The sequence below is a fragment of the Podarcis raffonei genome, chromosome 4 (assembly GCF_027172205.1).
Source record: "Podarcis raffonei isolate rPodRaf1 chromosome 4, rPodRaf1.pri, whole genome shotgun sequence".
Taxonomy (NCBI): Eukaryota; Metazoa; Chordata; class Lepidosauria; order Squamata; family Lacertidae; genus Podarcis; species Podarcis raffonei.
This window is the reverse complement of record NC_070605.1, coordinates 57,345,949-57,364,789: the sequence shown is the minus strand read 5'-3', so window position 1 is coordinate 57,364,789 and position 18,841 is coordinate 57,345,949. Positions and strand designations below refer to the sequence as shown.

At 42.0% G+C, this 18,841-nt stretch overlaps 1 protein-coding gene across 1 annotated transcript in view; it reads right to left on the bottom strand.

Moving 5' to 3' along the window:
* UBASH3A (ubiquitin associated and SH3 domain containing A) overlaps positions 1–18,390 on the bottom strand; it is a 30,792-nt gene extending 12,402 nt beyond the window's left edge. The window contains exons 1-10 of the mRNA XM_053386798.1: positions 18,278–18,390; positions 15,138–15,191; positions 13,082–13,268; positions 12,324–12,522; positions 11,696–11,865; positions 8,852–9,060; positions 7,876–7,981; positions 6,719–6,827; positions 5,790–5,912; positions 568–660 (exon numbers count right to left, since the gene is read on the bottom strand). Of these exons, the coding sequence (XP_053242773.1) occupies positions 568–660; positions 5,790–5,912; positions 6,719–6,827; positions 7,876–7,981; positions 8,852–9,060; positions 11,696–11,865; positions 12,324–12,522; positions 13,082–13,268; positions 15,138–15,191; positions 18,278–18,390 (1,363 nt within the window). The remainder of the gene's footprint in view (positions 1–567; positions 661–5,789; positions 5,913–6,718; positions 6,828–7,875; positions 7,982–8,851; positions 9,061–11,695; positions 11,866–12,323; positions 12,523–13,081; positions 13,269–15,137; positions 15,192–18,277) is intronic.
* Between the last annotated feature and the right edge of the window lie 451 nt (positions 18,391–18,841).

Sequence of the window (18,841 nt, the reverse complement as noted above, 5' to 3'; positions counted from 1 at the left end):
GGGTCACGGAGGGGGGTCAGTAGTTCTCCTAGTTGACGCGCTGTGCATCCCAGGTTCCCCCTCGGCAGCGGCAGTGGCAGCGGCAGTCTCAGCACCCCAGAGCTAGCCTGGTAGCGCAGTTGGCTCTGGCTGGCTTCAGGAGCTGCCCACTGCCATGGTGCCCGCCATTTTCCCTCACCAGAAGTCCCCATATGATGTGTCTTGTGCCATTGAACCAATCATGCAACATTCACTCCCTACTAATAAATCTACAATACTTAAAATATAAATCCGGGGACATTAAATGAAATCTGGGGACATTCCGGGGACGGATTTTGTCTGGGGACAGATATTTGTAAATCCGGGGACTGTCCCCGGGAAACAGGGATGCCTGATAACCATAATGTATGGTGTGCATATAGCCTAACAGAACAACCAAATCAACTGCCTGAACTGGCTTTCTCACTTTGCCTAGTAGTAGAACTGGCCCCGAGAAAATGCTTCTCCTTAAAAATAATTGAGATGCCAGCACACCACTCCAGCCTTGATTGGTTCCATACATCCCTTCTGTCAGAAAGGGTCACTTACCTTCTAATACATATTGAGAAGTTTGGATACAGCGTAGCGCTGGGGAAGAGTAGACACAGCTAACTATCACTTCCTTCTCAAGCAGGGCTTCTCCTGGGAATGAAGAAGCACAAAAAAAATTCTTCACAAAAAGAAAATATGGGTGCAAAGCATGTTCATATGGATTGTGGGCTTTCATTCCCATATGTATTGTTTTGTGTTCTAATATACAATTGAAATGGATGGACTCACAAGGGATACTTTCTGAATTAAGAAGCAATGAAGAAGAACTGCTAGAGTCTTTGTGGAAATTGGGTTGAAATATATGATTCTCGTTAAACAATTCTGTAAAAGGTGCCATTGTATTGCCTGAAATATATTCACACCTATAGATATGGGTATGGAATATGGATATTCCATATTTCTGTTCAACACTGAGCTACTGTTTGTCTTTCTACTAGTGTTGCCCCACATTACTGTTGGCTGTTTGCAGTATGGTAACGCTGCAGAGAGCTTGCTGGGGAGACCATGCATTAAAAAGAAAGGACTCAAAAATAACTTAAACTAGGTTTTAATAAGAAAAACAAAAACTCCTTTTACACTAAGTACATTAACAACCAAACCAGACCCAACCACCAACCCATCCCCCAGGGTAATGGGAGAGCTAGGTGCTGCTCCTTATATACTACACCCAAATGCTCACACACCTTAATCAATGCAACTCAGCAGCACCTGCTACGTTTCACAGCTGTAAAGCTGGGCCTCGTTATCTTACTCTGGCCCTTGCTCTGGCCCCTTAAAGACATACACATCGGGTGCAACAATGATGAACCTTTACATTTAAATAAACCATTCAACATTTCCCCTGCGGTTCATCATTGTGGAACAAAAACATAAAGCATACTTTGTACATGTCTTTCATGTGTAACCTTTGGAAGTGCTTTAGTAAAAATGTCCGCAATATGATTGTCACCTGGAACATATTCAAATACAATCATTTCGTCAGCAATTAGTTTCTTTACAAACTGTAAACGTAACCTTAAGACTCTAGTGCGCTGCGTATTGGTCTCTGAACACAGGATAGCAAGTCCGCTCTGGGAATCAAGGTAAACTTTTACTGGTAATGTTACTTGCATCTGTAGGTCTGCAAATACTTGCAGATACCATTCTACATCACGAGTGGCCTGAACGCATGCACATAATTCACTCTCTGTTGTGGAGAGACAAATAATGGTTTGTGTCTGGGACTTCCATTCAAATGGACAACCGTTATAACAAAACACCATACCAGACACACCCCTGCAATTATTTTGTTCCACTGCATGAGATGCATCGCAGAAAATTTCAAAACCTTTGTCAATACATGTTGTAAACTGCAACCTATAATGTTTGGTGTGTTTAAGGTAATTTCTGAACATCATTGTAGCTTTTTGGCTCAAAAACTGCCTTATTGGCATACACAGTATTAAAATGTTCATCTGCAAAACGTTGTGGCTTCTGTCTCTTTCTATCTGAACGTCTCAGTCCGGAAGGAGAGTCAGACTCCTCAGACTTAATGGGACTAAGTGAACCACTAGTTTCAGGTTGTAAATCATTGTCAGATTGAAGAGATGCCTGTAGGCTAAGCTCACGGTCAGAAAACTCAAGAGAATCTAACCTCCCCTTGGGTGCCTGTGACTTTAAATCATCAAACAAATCAGATTCAACAGACTTTTTGTCTTTTTCCATTAATTCAGAAGCACCATTTCCTGCTGCTGCTGCTGCTTCCTCTTCTTCCTCAGTATTATCTATACCATCAGTATCTTGGAAGACAGCAACTCCATTCCAATTTACAGTTTGTATCATGCTTCTGGTAATATGAAATTTGCCAGTTGCTGGTATGTAAATTCTGTACGCCCCCTGCTGGTAGCCCATTAATTTTCCCTGGACACTACGTTCACCCAATTTCTGCTTAGCGGGATAATGCATAATTACATCTGAACCCCAAATGCGTAGGTATTTCAGATTAGGGCGTTTTTTAAACAGCTTCTCATAGGGGGTGACATCTAAACCAGAATGATAACTGCGATTTCTAACATAACAAAACGCATTAAGCGCTTCAGCCCAAAAGTCTTTGGGCAGATTAGCATCGTGCAGATATGTTTTAACCCCTGCCTGTAGGTCACGCTGCACAACTTCAACAAGCCCATTTTGCCATGGACTTCGGGGGCAAGATAACTCATGAGTAGTCCCCTGCGCTTCCAGGAATTTCTCAAAATCCTCAGAAACAAATTCCCCGCCCCGGTCAGAAAACAGGTTCTTAATTGATTTGTTAAAGTGCGTTTTTACCCAGTTGCAAAAAACTTTGTACTTCTCAAATGCTTGGGACTTCTCAGCTATTGCATAAGTCCAACAATATCTACTATACTGGTCTATCAGAGTAAGCCAGTACTTAGAACCTCCTAATGATGGTGGGAGTGGCCCAACTAAATCACAATGTACACGCTCAAATGGCTCAGTTACTTTCCTATCTGAGCACCTACCCTTGCGTGCAACCTTAATCTTATTCTTGCAACAGGATAGACATTGCATAAAGAATTTACATGGTTTTAAGTTGAGGCCATTAACAATATTCTTTGTCTTAATTACATCAGCAAAATTCAGGTGTCCCAGAATTCTGTGTGCCTCATGGACACACCCGGAATGAGGCCTTACATTCCTCAACCCCTGGCTTGACTGTGCTGCTCTGCAATTTATAGGCGATTGGGAGTAGGTGTGAAAATACAGTCTATATAAACCATCAGATTCCCGGGCATATAATAGACGTTTGTTCCCATCAAAAAACTCACACATTGACTTTAAGAAATGCACAGTTATGCCTTGACGAGCAAAGCACCTTACTGACAATAAATTGTCCACTGACGGGCAGTAAATGCAGTTCGCTATTGTAATGTTTAAAGAGTCAAGTTTAACAGTACCCCTGCCAAGCGACTGCAAGACTTGTGAATTGGCTAAATGTACATTACCAATTTCCTCTTCGAAAGAAATAAACAAGCTTCGATCGTTGCAAATATGCTGAGATGCTCCTGAGTCCACAACAAAAGACTTCCATTTGGCACGTTTAAGTCTTTTACGATCTGTTGTCCTAGCATGGAAAACTCGCGGCTCGTTTCTGTCTCTACTATACGATGTCGGCTGCTGGGCTGACAACCGTGACTGACGAACAGAAACAGGCTTGGGAGTACTTTGCTTTCTTTTGGATCTGCAGTCCTTTGCAAAATGTCCTTGCTTATTGCAGAACCAACAACGCTTGGCAGCTTTAAATACAGTTGTATCACCACAAGTTTGCATATGGCGTTCCTCATTACTTCTGGAAATAGGAGTGCTTATGGCACAAGCCTCCCTTCTGTCCAACTCGCCCATTAATCTCGCCGTCACCCCTTCCACAGTTAATTGTGCTGGTGGAACGGCAGTTATCTGGCTAGCTATACCATCGAAGTCCTCATTAAGGGAACAAAGAATGATAAAAACATACTGAATATCAGGTATGTCCATGTCCCTTCGAATTAATTCGCCGCGTATTGCCTCCAGACGTCTCAAGTGTGCTGCCAAATCACCACCAGGCTGCAACTTCGTCTGGTACAACTGCTTGAAAAACGTCAATGCAGATGCTGACTCTTTTCTAACATGCACTGCTGCAAGACTGTCCCACATTTCTTTGGCAGTTTTCTTATTTCTTATATAGACTACTTGCTGGTCGCTGACTGCCAAATTAATTATCGCCCTGGCTTTTGCATCTCCTTTCGACCAAGCATTAGTCACAGGGTCAGGAGGGTCATCAGTTACATAGGTCCATACTTCTCTAGAGGTCAAAAGCGCCTCCACCCGAAAAGACCATAAACTATAATTCTCATCTGTTAGCTGTGGGAAGACCAGAGCCTTCTCAGCTTCAGGAACCCGGTCAACCATTCTGGAACTCTTCCAGACCCACAGAACTACGCTAACAGGAGAAGGAGTTTCCAAACCTTTCTCAGAGTCCAAAAATATGCAGTCATCCACTCAGCAGCTGGGCCCATAACCAAAGATGTTGGCTGTTTGCAGTATGGTAACGCTGCAGAGAGCTTGCTGGGGAGACCATGCATTAAAAAGAAAGGACTCAAAAATAACTTAAACTAGGTTTTAATAAGAAAAACAAAAACTCCTTTTACACTAAGTACATTAACAACCAAACCAGACCCAACCACCAACCCATCCCCCAGGGTAATGGGAGAGCTAGGTGCTGCTCCTTATATACTACACCCAAATGCTCACACACCTTAATCAATGCAACTCAGCAGCACCTGCTACGTTTCACAGCTGTAAAGCTGGGCCTCGTTATCTTACTCTGGCCCTTGCTCTGGCCCCTTAAAGACATACACATCGGGTGCAACAATGATGAACCTTTACATTTAAATAAACCATTCAACATTTACAGCCCTTGTGAGCTGCTATGTTGTTGCTCTTCCAAAATTAAGCTGAAAGTAAAATTAAATGGAAGTTACATGACCCACACAAGCACTTCATAGAGTGTTATATTATCCAGTAATTCATTGCTGCCCTTACCATTATTACATAGAATGAGGTGGTCATTCTCAGCATTAAAAGCTGGTCAGCAGCCCCAGGCCATTCATCCCGAGCCCCCCAGCCATTTCCCTCAGTTGGACGAGAAAGCTGTGTGTACCACGCCAGGTGCTGTGCTTGCCTAAGCTAGCTTGAAGCCTTCAGTTACAGTGGAGAACACTTTCCCATCACCAGTGCTGAACTTAGGTTTGGAATTGCGGTGGGCATCTTGTCCTTTGCCTCAATATATTTTTGGCCAGCCCTGAGCAACGCCCTTCTCCGTGAGCAAGATCTTCCACCTGTTCGGCAAAGCCACCCAGATACATCTGGCAGTGTCACCAAGAAGTAGTTGCTTGTTTAAGTTTTGACCAAAGTTTGGTTCATGCACGCTTCTGGCTAAACGAGATGCTACTTTCTGGTGAGAAACTTTGCTGTTATTAATGAGGATGAGATCATGGATTGAGGACACCTGTGTTATCCAGTATGAACTGGACTTAAACACTGTTATGATGGACAAGCTCATTGTGGCTGGATACCTTCATGGTGAGATAGCACGTCCACCTTACACTTCTGGAAAGCTACTGCCAGCATGGTCTCTGAATGACTATGGAAAATCTGAACCACCAAGCCCTTCTTTCTGTTGTCCTAACTTCTGTTTAGCTTACCTATTAGTCTAGACTGGAAAATACCACAACATGATAAAGGAGGATCATATTCAAAGTTCTTGATGCTATCTTTTCGATTTGGTAGAATGGTGGGGTAATTGAGGTCAGCTCGATGATATTTTCCTGGAACAAATTCAGAATGCTTTTACAACTAATGCCAGAACATCCACAGCAAATCTAATTTTATTTCTCTTAGGCTTGCTTTTAATCCATTATGGCCTAGGTTTCCTTAGAATGCCACTACTACTACAATCTCAATTCCCCACCCATCCAATAGAGTCAAAGAATTGTGGAGTTGGATGAGACCTCAAGCGTCATCTAGGTTAACCCCCTGCAATGCACAAATCTCAACTAAAGCATCCATGACAGGTGGCCACTCTACCTATGCTTAAAAACATCCAATGAAGGAGAGTCCACAACCTTCTGAGGGAGTCCATTCCATTGTTGAAAAGCCCTCACTGTCGGAAAATGTTCCTGATGTTTAGTCGGAATCTCCTTTCTTGTAACTTGAATCCATTGGTTCAAGTCCTACCCTCCAGAGCAGGAGAAAACAAGCTTGCTCCATCTTCCATGTGACAGCACTTTAGATATGTGAAGATGGCTATCTGATATCGCCTCAGGCTAAAATACCCAGCTCCTTCAACTGTTCCTCATAAGGCTTGATTTCCAGACCCTATCTTAGCCTACGTTTACTGATTTTAGAGTCTGATGCATAAGTTGCACAGCCCCTGAAAATGCTGCTTTATTAATTCATGATTAACCCATTTCAGACTCAAGGCAACTTGGGAACTCACAGAGAGATCATTTCCATTCTCAGCAGGGTTTCTAAGGAGCAGATGGACTAATCATTTTTGTTTGTTCATTACTGTTAATATGATACATTGCTTTAGGTCAAATCTGCTGTATCAGATCCCCAACCTTCTACTTACCATCTGCATCAAAACACTGCTGGAGCCAAGACTTCCCAAACACTTGATCTACCCTTTCTCCATGGCGAATAATCAAGAGGCCTCTTGGGATTGTACTTTTCCCAGGGAGCTGGAAGAAATTGCATTACAACTCTGCTCATTAAAATTACAGAAACTTTTAGATAAGCAGAAGTTTAAATGAGCAGAAGTAATATTCGCACCATGCTGCGCTGGCATGGCCTCTACAAAATGGCACCTCTATAAGTTTTAAGTGCATCAACCAGTGACACTGACACTCTTGTCACTAGGACAAATGGTGCAAGTTCAGATCGTGGTAAGAATCTAGGAATTTCCATGTTAAATCAAAACAAAGTCTGGCCTATATAGTGTAGCAGGATTGGGGAATCTGTGGGCCTCTAGTTGCTGGGGAATACAACTCTCATCGTTCCCGGCCATTGGCCATGCTGGTTTGGGTTGATGGTAGTTGGAGTCCAACAACATCTGGGGGGAACCACATTTTGTCCCCAGCAGAATTTAACCAGCTGCTTCTAAGAGGCTCACAAATAGGGTGAGATGCATGCTGCCTCTGAACATGATGTTCACATTTAGCTATCACGGCTAGTGGTTGTAACATAGCTAGATATGCTGGATAGTTGAGATTCTCACAATGCCGATTCTTCTCCATTCTGAATTTAGGGTTGCTTTTATGAAAAATCCATCAAAAGACGACATAGTCTAGGAGTACAAAACAGTCTATTAAAGCAACATGCTTTCGCACGCCGACTACAATAACTGTTTGCCGTGTGGAGATCTGAATATAATGCATAAGAGAGCCCTGAGGCAGGGATAGGAAGCCTGCGACGCTCCAGATGTTGAACTACAGCTCCCATCACCCCTGACCATCAGCCATGCTATCTGGGGTGATGGGAATTGAGGTCCAACAGCACCCATAGGGCCACAGGTTCCCTATCTCTTCCCCAAGGTTTTGAAAACTGGTTCACTTTTGAAAACAGAAATCCTTCTTCCTAGGCAGGTTTCTTAATGTTACACTTCATGTGATGGTGAAACCCCAAAACTGTATAAAATGTTACTTGCGCAAACCTATTTTGTACAGCAGCTTTTCTTACACTAGCATTTATGCACACTCCATAGGATGAAGACATTCAAAAGCCAGTTACCTGAAGAGGAAGTGTTTTGCCTCCATTTCTTGGCAAAGGATTTGGGTTTTTCAGTTTATTGCAAGACTCATTTTTATTCTTAGAATGCAGAGTGAACATATATTCTCTGTAAAAGAAAGTTGGATGCCAATGACTGAGAGGGGTAATAAAATGGTGGAGAAATCCAGGCTCATGCTTCTTTTTGAAACCAAACATAAAGTCCACACTATGTGACATTAAGGCCACCTCCAGGCTGACCAAACCCACTGATCTCTGCAAAGAAGGTGGAGCCCACAATGGTTCTCTAAATGACAATATGGCAGATTGTAGAAATAGATAATCTATGAATATAGCCAATGTATATTGTGCCCCCAATTTTCTTACATGGTAAAGAGGGCAGCCTCTTAAAGTGCCACTTTCCTTGTGATTTATAGAGATGTATGGTGGTTGTGTGACATCTGTTTATTTACAAATATTCAAGCTGAGTGTGGGAGAAAAACAAGCAGTTAGAAGGACCTTGTTAGAAAGGCTGTGTTAGTGTCTAGGTCTGAGAAAGATAATGCTAGCCTCTAGAGTGCTTAGTAAGACAAGGCTAGTCTTCCAAACATCTTGAAAGAATGCTAGCTTCTAAGGCACCTTGAAAGATGATACTTGATAATTTCTAGAGCACTTAGAATGACAATGTATGACATAGGATATGAAATAAACCCTACCCAATGGTCTAAACTGTGGTCTAAACCACCATTTAAATCCATCTCAGCCAAATGAAGAGAACTACTCAGTCTGAAACTTATCTATATATGGTACCTAACACTATGGAAGCTGGCATACTACCTTATTGTCTATTATACAGTGATCAGTCTGCACAGGGTGGATTTAATAACTAAAAGTGAAGGGTAATACAACTCAACTCTTATACAAGTGGAGAATGATATGGAATAGTTTGCACATAAAAAAATCTGAAGCCATAAAAAAACTGAAGCTCAGTAATACTAACCTGTGTTTGACCCAGGTATCTGACTCGTTGGCTTTTTCTGTGTAATTTTCAGGAACAAATCCCCGGCACCCAGTTCTGTGGGAGATGCCAATCACCCAGCCTTCACAAACTTCTGTTTGCTTTGCCCGGTCAACATAAACCAGATCCCCAACATTCAGCATCAGTTCATCAATGTTCTGAGGCTTATACTGGAACAGGGCCCTCAAAAGCTAAGAGAATTTGATTATTATTTTTTAAAGAGGAGAACAATATTGTGAGAGACGTTTTGTCAGATCCAGGAAAAGCAGAGACATTGCTGACATCTGCTTCAACTTTATTTGAGACATTGAATCAGTTTATATTTGTAACAGGAGAAACCTTAGGGCTCAATGAAAGAGAAGCTCACATGCTTTACTGTTCATGGTATAACTGCGATTATCTGATTATGTTAGTATGATGTGTCATGAAAAACAGCTGCTTATCACAAAATAGGTTAAAAGCCTTTTTCAGCTGAGCAACTCACCAAGAAGGGTGAAACCACTGCACTAGCTGGTGGGTCACTGTTGTTTCCCGGACCGGAGAGGGCTGAGGTAGTTGGTGCAGTGCAAATGCCCTGATAGAACCAATCCAGTTCCTCTGTCAGGGCATTTGCACTGTACTGACCTCTCTGACACCTGACCCCTTTCCCTCCTGGTAAGCTACAATGATCCATTTGCCAGGAGGCTAACATAGAGGTTCTACCCCACACAGCAACCTGCTTCTGCCTTTCATATATTCTTCTCTGTATATTCACTCAATGCACACTAAAAATAGATCTTTTTTGGTATAAGGCTAAAGTGCAGCTTTAATTCAGAAAAACGGGTGGGAGTAAAAAAAAACCAGGGATGGGTGAATATGTCATTTTTTATTTATCTCAGTTTCTCACTTTTCTAATATTAAGTTCAATTCCCCACATTTCAATATCAATTAGTATTTTTTAAAAAAAGTACTCATGAAAATTCACCAGCAATTTAGTGCAATATTCTCCTAGAATACACAGCTTTGCACACATTTGCTTAATAAATCAGTTTTAAAAGCAATTTCCCCTAATACAATGTTGTTGTTTTTTGCATGTTACCTTCACTAATATACACATTTATACACCCACATGTGCATTTTGTACACTTTACTTGGCTGGAGAACTGTACTGCAAAATTCAGAGAAGTGCAACTTCGTGTTGTGGTTCACACATTGTGTGCAAATTCCCTTAAATGTGAACTGAACTGAAATTTTCACCTACCCCTAGTGCCACATCTATCAGTGGTCTGAGAAACCCTGGCATAAACACTGTTAGCAAAACCAGGGAAATTTCGGAATCCTAGGCCTCTCTTTTGTGCAAGGGATCTGGGGCTCTCCAAGAAAATTCTGGCATGCAAAATGACTTTTCAGAGTAGAATGCCACATAGCCAGACTAAAAGAAAGGATATCTTTCTGTTTTGTAAATGAAAATAAAGTGATGCATTGCCAAAAGCTTATCAAGAAGGTGAGCACTCTATATCTAACCAACTAAACACCCACAGAAAGTTTTTTCCAATTTCAAAGAGTAAGGTATCTAGTATGGGTGTTAATTTATTCAGAGAGTCTTCTCACATTTCTGAGTTGAACCACACTTTTAACTCGGGGACTCTTTAAGCTTCCAGGTTGCTTCAGCTATCCAAAAGTGCACATGAAAATCAAAACTAGGGAAATGTCCAGAGCTTGAGAGGGGAGGAGATGGGTTGGAGAGGTGACAGATAGTTCATTTTGAAGGACAGGTCTAGCTTTTAAACACAGTGAATTATTTCCCCCAGACATTCAAATCACAGCAATGTGGAAGAGGGAATTAAACACTGTTTGTGTTTCATGTGGATTTATGCAAGTAAATAGAGATATCTCCCTCCAAATCCTAGGGTTTGTGTCAGAAGCCCATCCCCCACCAACAAGCCTTATTTATTTATTTATTTACTTACTTAATTTATATACCACCCTTCGTCCAAGGACCACAGGGCAGCTTATAGTATAAAAACTCAAAATACTTAACGTAATAATAAACAAAACATTTCCTTCCTCTTGGAATAACAGAGTCCTTCCTGAGGGATTGCACTTTACCCAGCCTAGTCTTTCCTGGGGATCCATGCCCCTTTCTCATCTCTACATCCTATTATTCCTTTAGTACCTACCCTGAAAGAGTAAAGCCTGCACTTGCAGGAGGACAACTGCAGCTATTAATCTGAAATTCAGCAAGTGTCATCTCCTCAGATGGGGCAACATTGCTGGCAAATTCCATCCACTACTAACAGAAAATAAAAAAGTTATACACTTTTCTATTGTTAAAAAATTTAAACTTTAGAGGTGCTTTGAATCAAACCCCTGAACGTATCTGCCTACAATTAACGCACTCAAAAAGGGTTGCTGTGCCTGCAAATTTCACCCACTTCTGTGATTGGGGGATGGGGAGTAGAGCAGTGGCGTAGCGTGGGTTGTCACCACCCGGGGCAAGGCAAGTAATTTGCACCCCCTAACCCGTGGATTTGCGCCCCCTAACCTGTGGATTTGTGCCCCCTAACCCTAACCCCCAGATGTTGCGCCCGGTGCGGCCGGCCCCCCTGCACCCCCCACGCTACGCCACTGGAGTAGAGCCATTTTCAGATACCCCATAATATTGAATTGGGGGTCATAGTAGGACTTTGTTTTTAACAGATCTAATTTGATTCCAAATAATGAATTGAACTGGAAAGACACAGAGAGGATCCAAAACAGATCAAGCTACTTTCCAAAACTACAGATACAGATATAAGGAAAACCTTGTGGTCAGTGCACATCCTCAGTATCTTGTAGTGTACACACCTGGTAATGTACAAAGCGCATATCTCTGGAATACAGAACTGCTGTCCACTGGCAGCTTTGCTTAGAATTGACCGATTTCGCCAGTTGTTCCAAAGTCTTTTGATGGTGAGGGTAAAATTTGTTGGCCAATGTAAGATGGAGCTGCTTTGTTGAAGGTTTTACACAGCAATCTACAACAACAACAACAACAACAACTGTCAAATAGTATTGAAGGATGAAATTAGTTTTCATTCTATTATTTCCAGAGTTGTATTCTATAATTTTTTTTTACTATGCTGAAAAAAGTCATTTTGAAAAATGCTTTATAGCTCCAATTTATGGTGCAATCCTATGGGTGTCTACCTACTGAATACAATGGGATTTACTTCCAGGTAAGTGGGTAGGATTGCAGCCCTAGTACACACAAGCAGTCACACACGTGCAGGCTCCAGTGCACTCACAAAGCTACACACAAGAAGGGGGTTCCTGATGCTGCTTGATGTCAGAAAAAAGACGACCTATACAATATGCAAACTCATGCAGAACTTTTCGTGAAACTGAAATGGAGAGGGCAGCTTCTCTGCTTATGTGTGCCAACACGAAACAGGGAAAATCTCAACAGTGACAACGAGTTTGTCAAAGTAGTTACCTGCTAAGACGATAGCCTCTGAAGCAAAAGCTGCAGCAAATGACTTGAGGACATTTGCAGGGCCGTCGCTAACGAAGAAGCCAATGTAAGTGCTGGAGGAGTGTAGTGATAAGGAAATGATTGCCGGGAAGTAACCAGAAAACCTGTCGCCTGCTCTTTTCAAGGCTTCGTACAAGCCATCAACTTTTTGGTCTTCACACTGAAATAAAACCCACCAGTTACAGGCTTTCAATGGACCCCCTTGCCACAGGCACCATTTACAAGTGAGATCTGCAACAAAACTCTGCAGTGAAGTGTTTCAGCCAGCCATTTCCTCTTCCAAAATACTCCATTATGGTCACCCACCCACCTGCTTTCCCACACGCTCTCAAAATGTTCAGTTGACCTTTCAGGGTCACTGAGTATGCTAATTCCATATTAGCCAGTTTTAGCTCCCTCCCTTTAGAGTCCCCCACCCAAAGGGTTTTTTCTTCTTCTTTTTTTTGGCACTTCTGTAAATTTTGGAGCTTCCCCAGGTTGTCTGATACCTTCCTCTTGTAAATCGGTGGTATTTTTTGGCTAAGCAAGCAACAACACTCATTCCTGAACACTGGAAATAAATGGAATGGCACACTTAAGATGATAACAAGGCACACAACCAAGTAAAAATGAATGGAATAAAAAATGGCAAGCACTGCAAATAGGTACTGGGGCTGACCCTTGGCTTAAATCGAGAGACTTCAGTCATTGTCATCACAATAAATACTTTGTTCACTCACCGTAAAGAATTCAGAAAGTGTGATGTGTGGGAAAACTTCATGGGCTTTGTTTTTCCCACATTGGTTTTTGCTTTCTTTCCAAAATTCCATCAGTGTGTCATTCAAAGCACCCGTTGGGCACAAATAGAGGGCATATTCCTGAGGGATTGGGTCTTCCAGTGAGGGATCATTGCAGTGAGAATGCAACCTACAATGTAGAGATGAAGTTATAAACTTATGACGGTCTTCTGCAAGAGCTGGTTCACACTTTATGTACATAGGCTGCATGGTGGTACAAAGTGATCTCACCAGAAATTGGCACAGATGCCTCCACCACGTCTCTGGCAGTAATTGCAGGGGTACTGCCTTGGGGGCTTCTGCTGCCTGAGGCAGCTGCTTCACCTCTCCTCGTGTATGTGCCGGACCTGATGCAGGGCATTTTTAACATACAGGTCGCACTCACACTATAGCTCCCCACCCCCAAATCCTGGAAACCATAATTTTTTAATATTGCTGAGAACTGTAGCTCTATGAGCAGTAAACTACATCTCCAACTCCTTGAAAGATCCCATCAACGGTGTCTCCGAAAAATTTTACACATCACCTGGGAAGACAGGCGAACTAATGCCAGTGTACTGGAAGAAGCGAAGATCACCAGTATCAAAGCAATGATACTTCAACATCAACTTCGTAGGACTGGTCATGTTGTGTGGATGCCTGATTATTGTCTTTCAAAGCAACTACTCTATTCCGAACTTTAAAATGGTAAGCGTAATGCTGGTGGTCAACAAAAGAGGTTCAAAGACTCTCTCAAGGCAAATATTTAAAAATGTAGTATAAACACCAACAACTGGGAAACAGTGGCCTGCGAGTGCTCCAGTTAGAGAACAGCCTTTACCAAAGGTGTCATGGGTTTTGAAGATGTTCGAACTCAGGACGAAAGGGAGAAATGCGCTAAGAGGAAGGCACGCTTGACAAACCCTCACCATGATCAACTCATGCCTGGAAACCTATGTCCCTACTGTGGAAGGGCGTGTGGATCCAGAATTAGCCTCACAGTCACTTATGGACTCACTTTTAAAACCATGTTTACGGAAGACAATCTTACTCGGCTACGAGCGATCGCCAAAGAAGAAAGAAAGGATGTGATCTTAAAGTGGTGGGGAAACTCCCCACCAGTTTCTTTTTTCAGCAGAGGTGGTGAAGAATAGTTGGGCTCAGGGGGTGGTAAACATTTCATTGCAGGATGGAGTGGTGTCCGCCATCCTAAAAGAGGTTCTACTGCTGGCTGGAACTGATTGAGGTTGGTGGGGCAGAGCACCATTTGCCCTAACAGACCAGTCACCCATAGTCATTCACTGCCTGGTTGCAGAGGACTGGTGGGAGGCAGCAGCTGGGGAATCCCCAAGGGAAGAAGGCTCAGGGCCAGGGGATTAAGGTCCACAAATGACAACATTTTGGAGGTCCCAGGTCTCAAGGTGGTTAGATTGGTCTCAGCTAGGGCCAGGGCCTTTTCAGTACTGGCCCCGACTTGGTGGAATGCTCTGTCTCAAGAGACTAGGGCCCTGCGGGACTTGACATCTTTTCACAGGGCCTCCAAGACAGAGCTGTTCCACCTGGCCTTTGGTTTGGACTCAGTCTGACCCTTATGTTTCCCTCCCCTTATGGTTTTGATCTATGGGCTACTTTTAAAATGAGGCTGAATTTTAAATTGCATTTTAACCTGTATTTTAAATTGGTTTTTTCCCCTATTATGTTTTTACTGTAATTTTACTGGTGTTAGCTGCCCTGAGCCCGGCTCTGGCCTGGGAGGGCAGGGTATGAATAAAATTTACTACTACTACTATTATTATTATTATTATTATTATTATTATTATTATTAGCAAATCTAACATGCTGCCATACTGAATTTTCTCATTCCATTGCTGAAATATATATTTGAGTTTGCTGCGATTTTGTAGCATCATTTCCTACAATGTCAGATACAGTGTTAGGGGGAAACACCCCCCCTCCCGCAAAAGATGGAACAATACCTTCTAATTCATGTCATTGAGAAGTACAACTTTTGCACACTCACCACTTTGCGGCATCTTCTGCTGACTTTTGCCCAGTAGCTGCCAAAGCTTTTAGCCTGAGGAAAGTACAATGAACCCACTATGTGAAAACAAAGCCACAATCACACTTGAACAGTATGCTGCACTTCTGGTATTTGGCTGTGGGAAAGTTTTCTGAACATAATGACTTACTACATCGGCTAAATTTAGTTTCTGAAACCAAGAATATGGCTGCCTATCTTGTGTTTTAACAAGTTGTTAGATTTTCCACTTTCCAAACACCAGGACTTTCACCTGAATAAAGAAATAGTAGTTGATTGGGCATAATGGGTTTTGATTCATTAACTGATCAGTTTTGCTATCCCAACCCTGCCAGACACAAAGAACCATGAGATTCAGCAAACCCCCAAACAGACATGATGAGCAAAAATGGGATAACAGCAGCAGAAAGGTGTGCTTTTGTAGGCCTCCAGATTTTGTAGGACTCTGACTCCCATCTGCCCCAGCCAGTATGGCCAATGGTCAAGCAAAATTGAGTTGTAGTCCAACAACATCTTGGGAGCCACATATTCCCCATCCCTAGTCCACAGAGAAGCTTACAATGGATAAATATGGCTTTTGCTGAGACAGAGAAGTTGTGTGCATGTGGCCTTGGCAGCTGAACTGACAGGAGGTTGGAACGCGCTCATGAATTGATAATAGAGATGGATGAGAAATACAATTTATTTCATGTTTTAATAAGAGATTATCTACTAATTTGCACTTTTCGAACCAATACAGAATCTGAAACACAGTATCTCTCAAAATTCATAATTCCCAGAATTTTACGATTAAGTTCTCCAGCTATGTAATATGTACTAAAATGCATACAATAGGGAGGAATGTGCAAAAACCAACCAACCAACCCACATACATTAGTGAAAAATAACAAAAATGCTTTCTGTTGCTTGCAAACATGTATATATTTATCAAAACTATATACAAACGTGTTTATTAGAAAACCACTGTAAAATGCTAAAGAATATTCATTAGGGTTTTTTGGCAAATAATAATAATAATAATTGCAGATTGCAGCAGAAATGTGGAGAACTAAATATAAGATTGGAAAAATGAGAAACTTAGAAAATCAAAATTAACAAGTTCATTCGCCCCTAGTCGATAATACTTTCATTCTCTCAAATCTGTCAATGACTCAACTATCATTATGAAGAAAGAAGCACCCATTGTTTTGGTTAAAAGAGGCATACATGACAGTGCCTCTTCTCAGGTACACTCTCCATCTCCGGTGCTGTTGTGGTTTACTTTGGTAAGCAATGGTGTTAAAAATAGTTCAAGTTTAAAAATCTATTTCCTGTTTAACTGGGGAAACTTTTAAATCTATGTGAAGATTTTTGAATCCACTAAATGTTGCAGCCTTATATGCTTAAACGTTACACCCACTCTTCTGGGTCTCATCCTCTTCCCTCTCTTCATGGTTTTGTTCCTGTGACTTTAGAAGCAGCCTGACGTGAAGACATTAAACTGGTGAAGCTTTCTCCATCACTTTACCTCCCTGAAATATTTAACCTGATTAATTTCTGCGTGCCAGATGACCATTACAGACACCATACCAGGATCACTGAAAAGTGGCAAGCCTGCAAAATGTTTCCATGTTGAATGTTGTGTATGCAAAACACTGCTCGTGTGTGATCACACAGCTCCATTCATACGAGAAATAAGCACAGCAACACAAGTACTAGAGGCACAAAGTTTCAAAAGAGATCAGAAGAAAATCCTGAGTGTGTAACTTCAGAACGTGTGTAACTTCTTTTCCTGTTCCTTTTTCTCATGTCTTTCAAATCACAAGCCATTGTTTTAAACTGTAAGCCATCTTGAGTGCTTTGGCAGGAAGACAGCATATAAATATAGGCAGTACACTAGGAAAGAATAAAAGCAAGCAAATGGGGCATTCAATCTGAGCTACTCTGACACACAGATCTCATTTGGGAACCAGAATTTGGAAACATATTGCACGGCTATCATAAAAAAAAAGTGAATTGCATGGTATACTCCCCTAAACATTTCTATCCTCTCTCAAGTGAGCAACATGGACTTACAATGGTACTTCGGGTTACAAACTTAATTTGCTCTGGAGGCCCGTTCTTAACCCGAAATGGTCCTTAACCTGAGGCGCGCTTTCGCTAATGGGGCCTCCTGCTGCCACTGCGCCACCGACGCGCGATTTCTGTTCTCCTCCTGGGGCAAAGTTTGTAACCCGAGGTACTACATCTGGGTTAGCAGAGTTTGTAACCTGAAGCATTGGTAACCCGAAGTGTTTGTCACCCGAGGTACCACTGTATGTGCATCACATGCCCACCATAGTCCTTAGCGAGGTGCTCTATGCTTTCTGCTGTTCCATCCATCTCAGCGTTCCAATGTCACGGCAAAAATGGTTACTGCTCCAGCTTGTGAGGAAGTTATCTCCAGCTAGGCCTCCCTCCAAATGCCACCACGAGATGTGACTAAGCACCATGAGTTAGATTAGGGAGCTCATTGCAAGGCACTAGGGAAGGCCTATCTTTTTAAAACATTGTGTCGAGAGCTTAGCTGCAGGTGCCACATAAATTATAAATGTTTGAGTTATTACTATGAGCATTATTATTACGCACCCTGAGAGCTGAGATTCCCCACAGGAGTCATTTATTTCATAGTGCATTTATTATTATTATTATTATTATTATTAGTAGTAGTAGTAGTAGTAGTAGTAGTAGTTGTAGTATACAGCCCTATACCCACAGGTCTCAGGGCAGTTCACAACATAAAATCACAATATAAAAACAAAAACAAAAACACCCCCAACTATTCTGGGGTTTCAGGCTCCCTTACAGCTCTTGCCGTGGCAAATCTGAAACAATATGCAGCGGCAACGTACTGGTCAATACAATACATCATGACTTTATGGTAAAACTATGTCAAATAATCTCCTTCAACAGGTTTGGCCAAAGAAAATCTAAGCATACCCATAAGTCTCTTGTGATACCCAACCCAAGAGCCGAGCTTGCTGCAATACAGAAGGGGATGTTCCGTGATGTTGATGGCTCCACACAGCCTTTTAGCTTACAGATTAAACTTTGCAAACAGATCAGAGAGGGCTTTATGGCAATGTAACTCCAGAGGTACTCACGCTGTGTGAACAGGGAACTCAGCGGCCAAAAGAGGCTCCAGTAAGGATTGGGTTGTTCTGTTTTTGTACTTGTTCAAGATCTTGGCGTAGAGCGGTGTCTCGGCCTCTGCCATCTCTTCTCTTTCTCTTTGGGGAATGCATGTAAGACAAACACAGAGAGAAAAAGTGGGGAGGCAGAGTCTGTGAAGATAAAAATCAAAACCTCAAAACCTCCTCCGATCTTTTTGACACAAGCTGATATCCTGTTTTTGCAGCATGTTGTGGCTCTTACAATTACTACTGTAAGTAGGCTGGAAGGGAAAAACTGAATACAACACACAGGACAGGTCCCATGTGAGCTGCAAATGTCTGTATACTGCAGTGCTATATGTAATTCTGTGACATATATAAACTAACTATATCAACATTTCTTGGGTCATAATTTATTTTTACTCCAAAGGAATACTGAGTCAACATTAATGGTATTCTAGTGCTGGATGTTTGTTTGGAGGCCTAATGAGATATTAATTGCTTGTTTTATTTAAATGGGTGGTATTCCAATACTTTTTTATTTAGAATAGACCT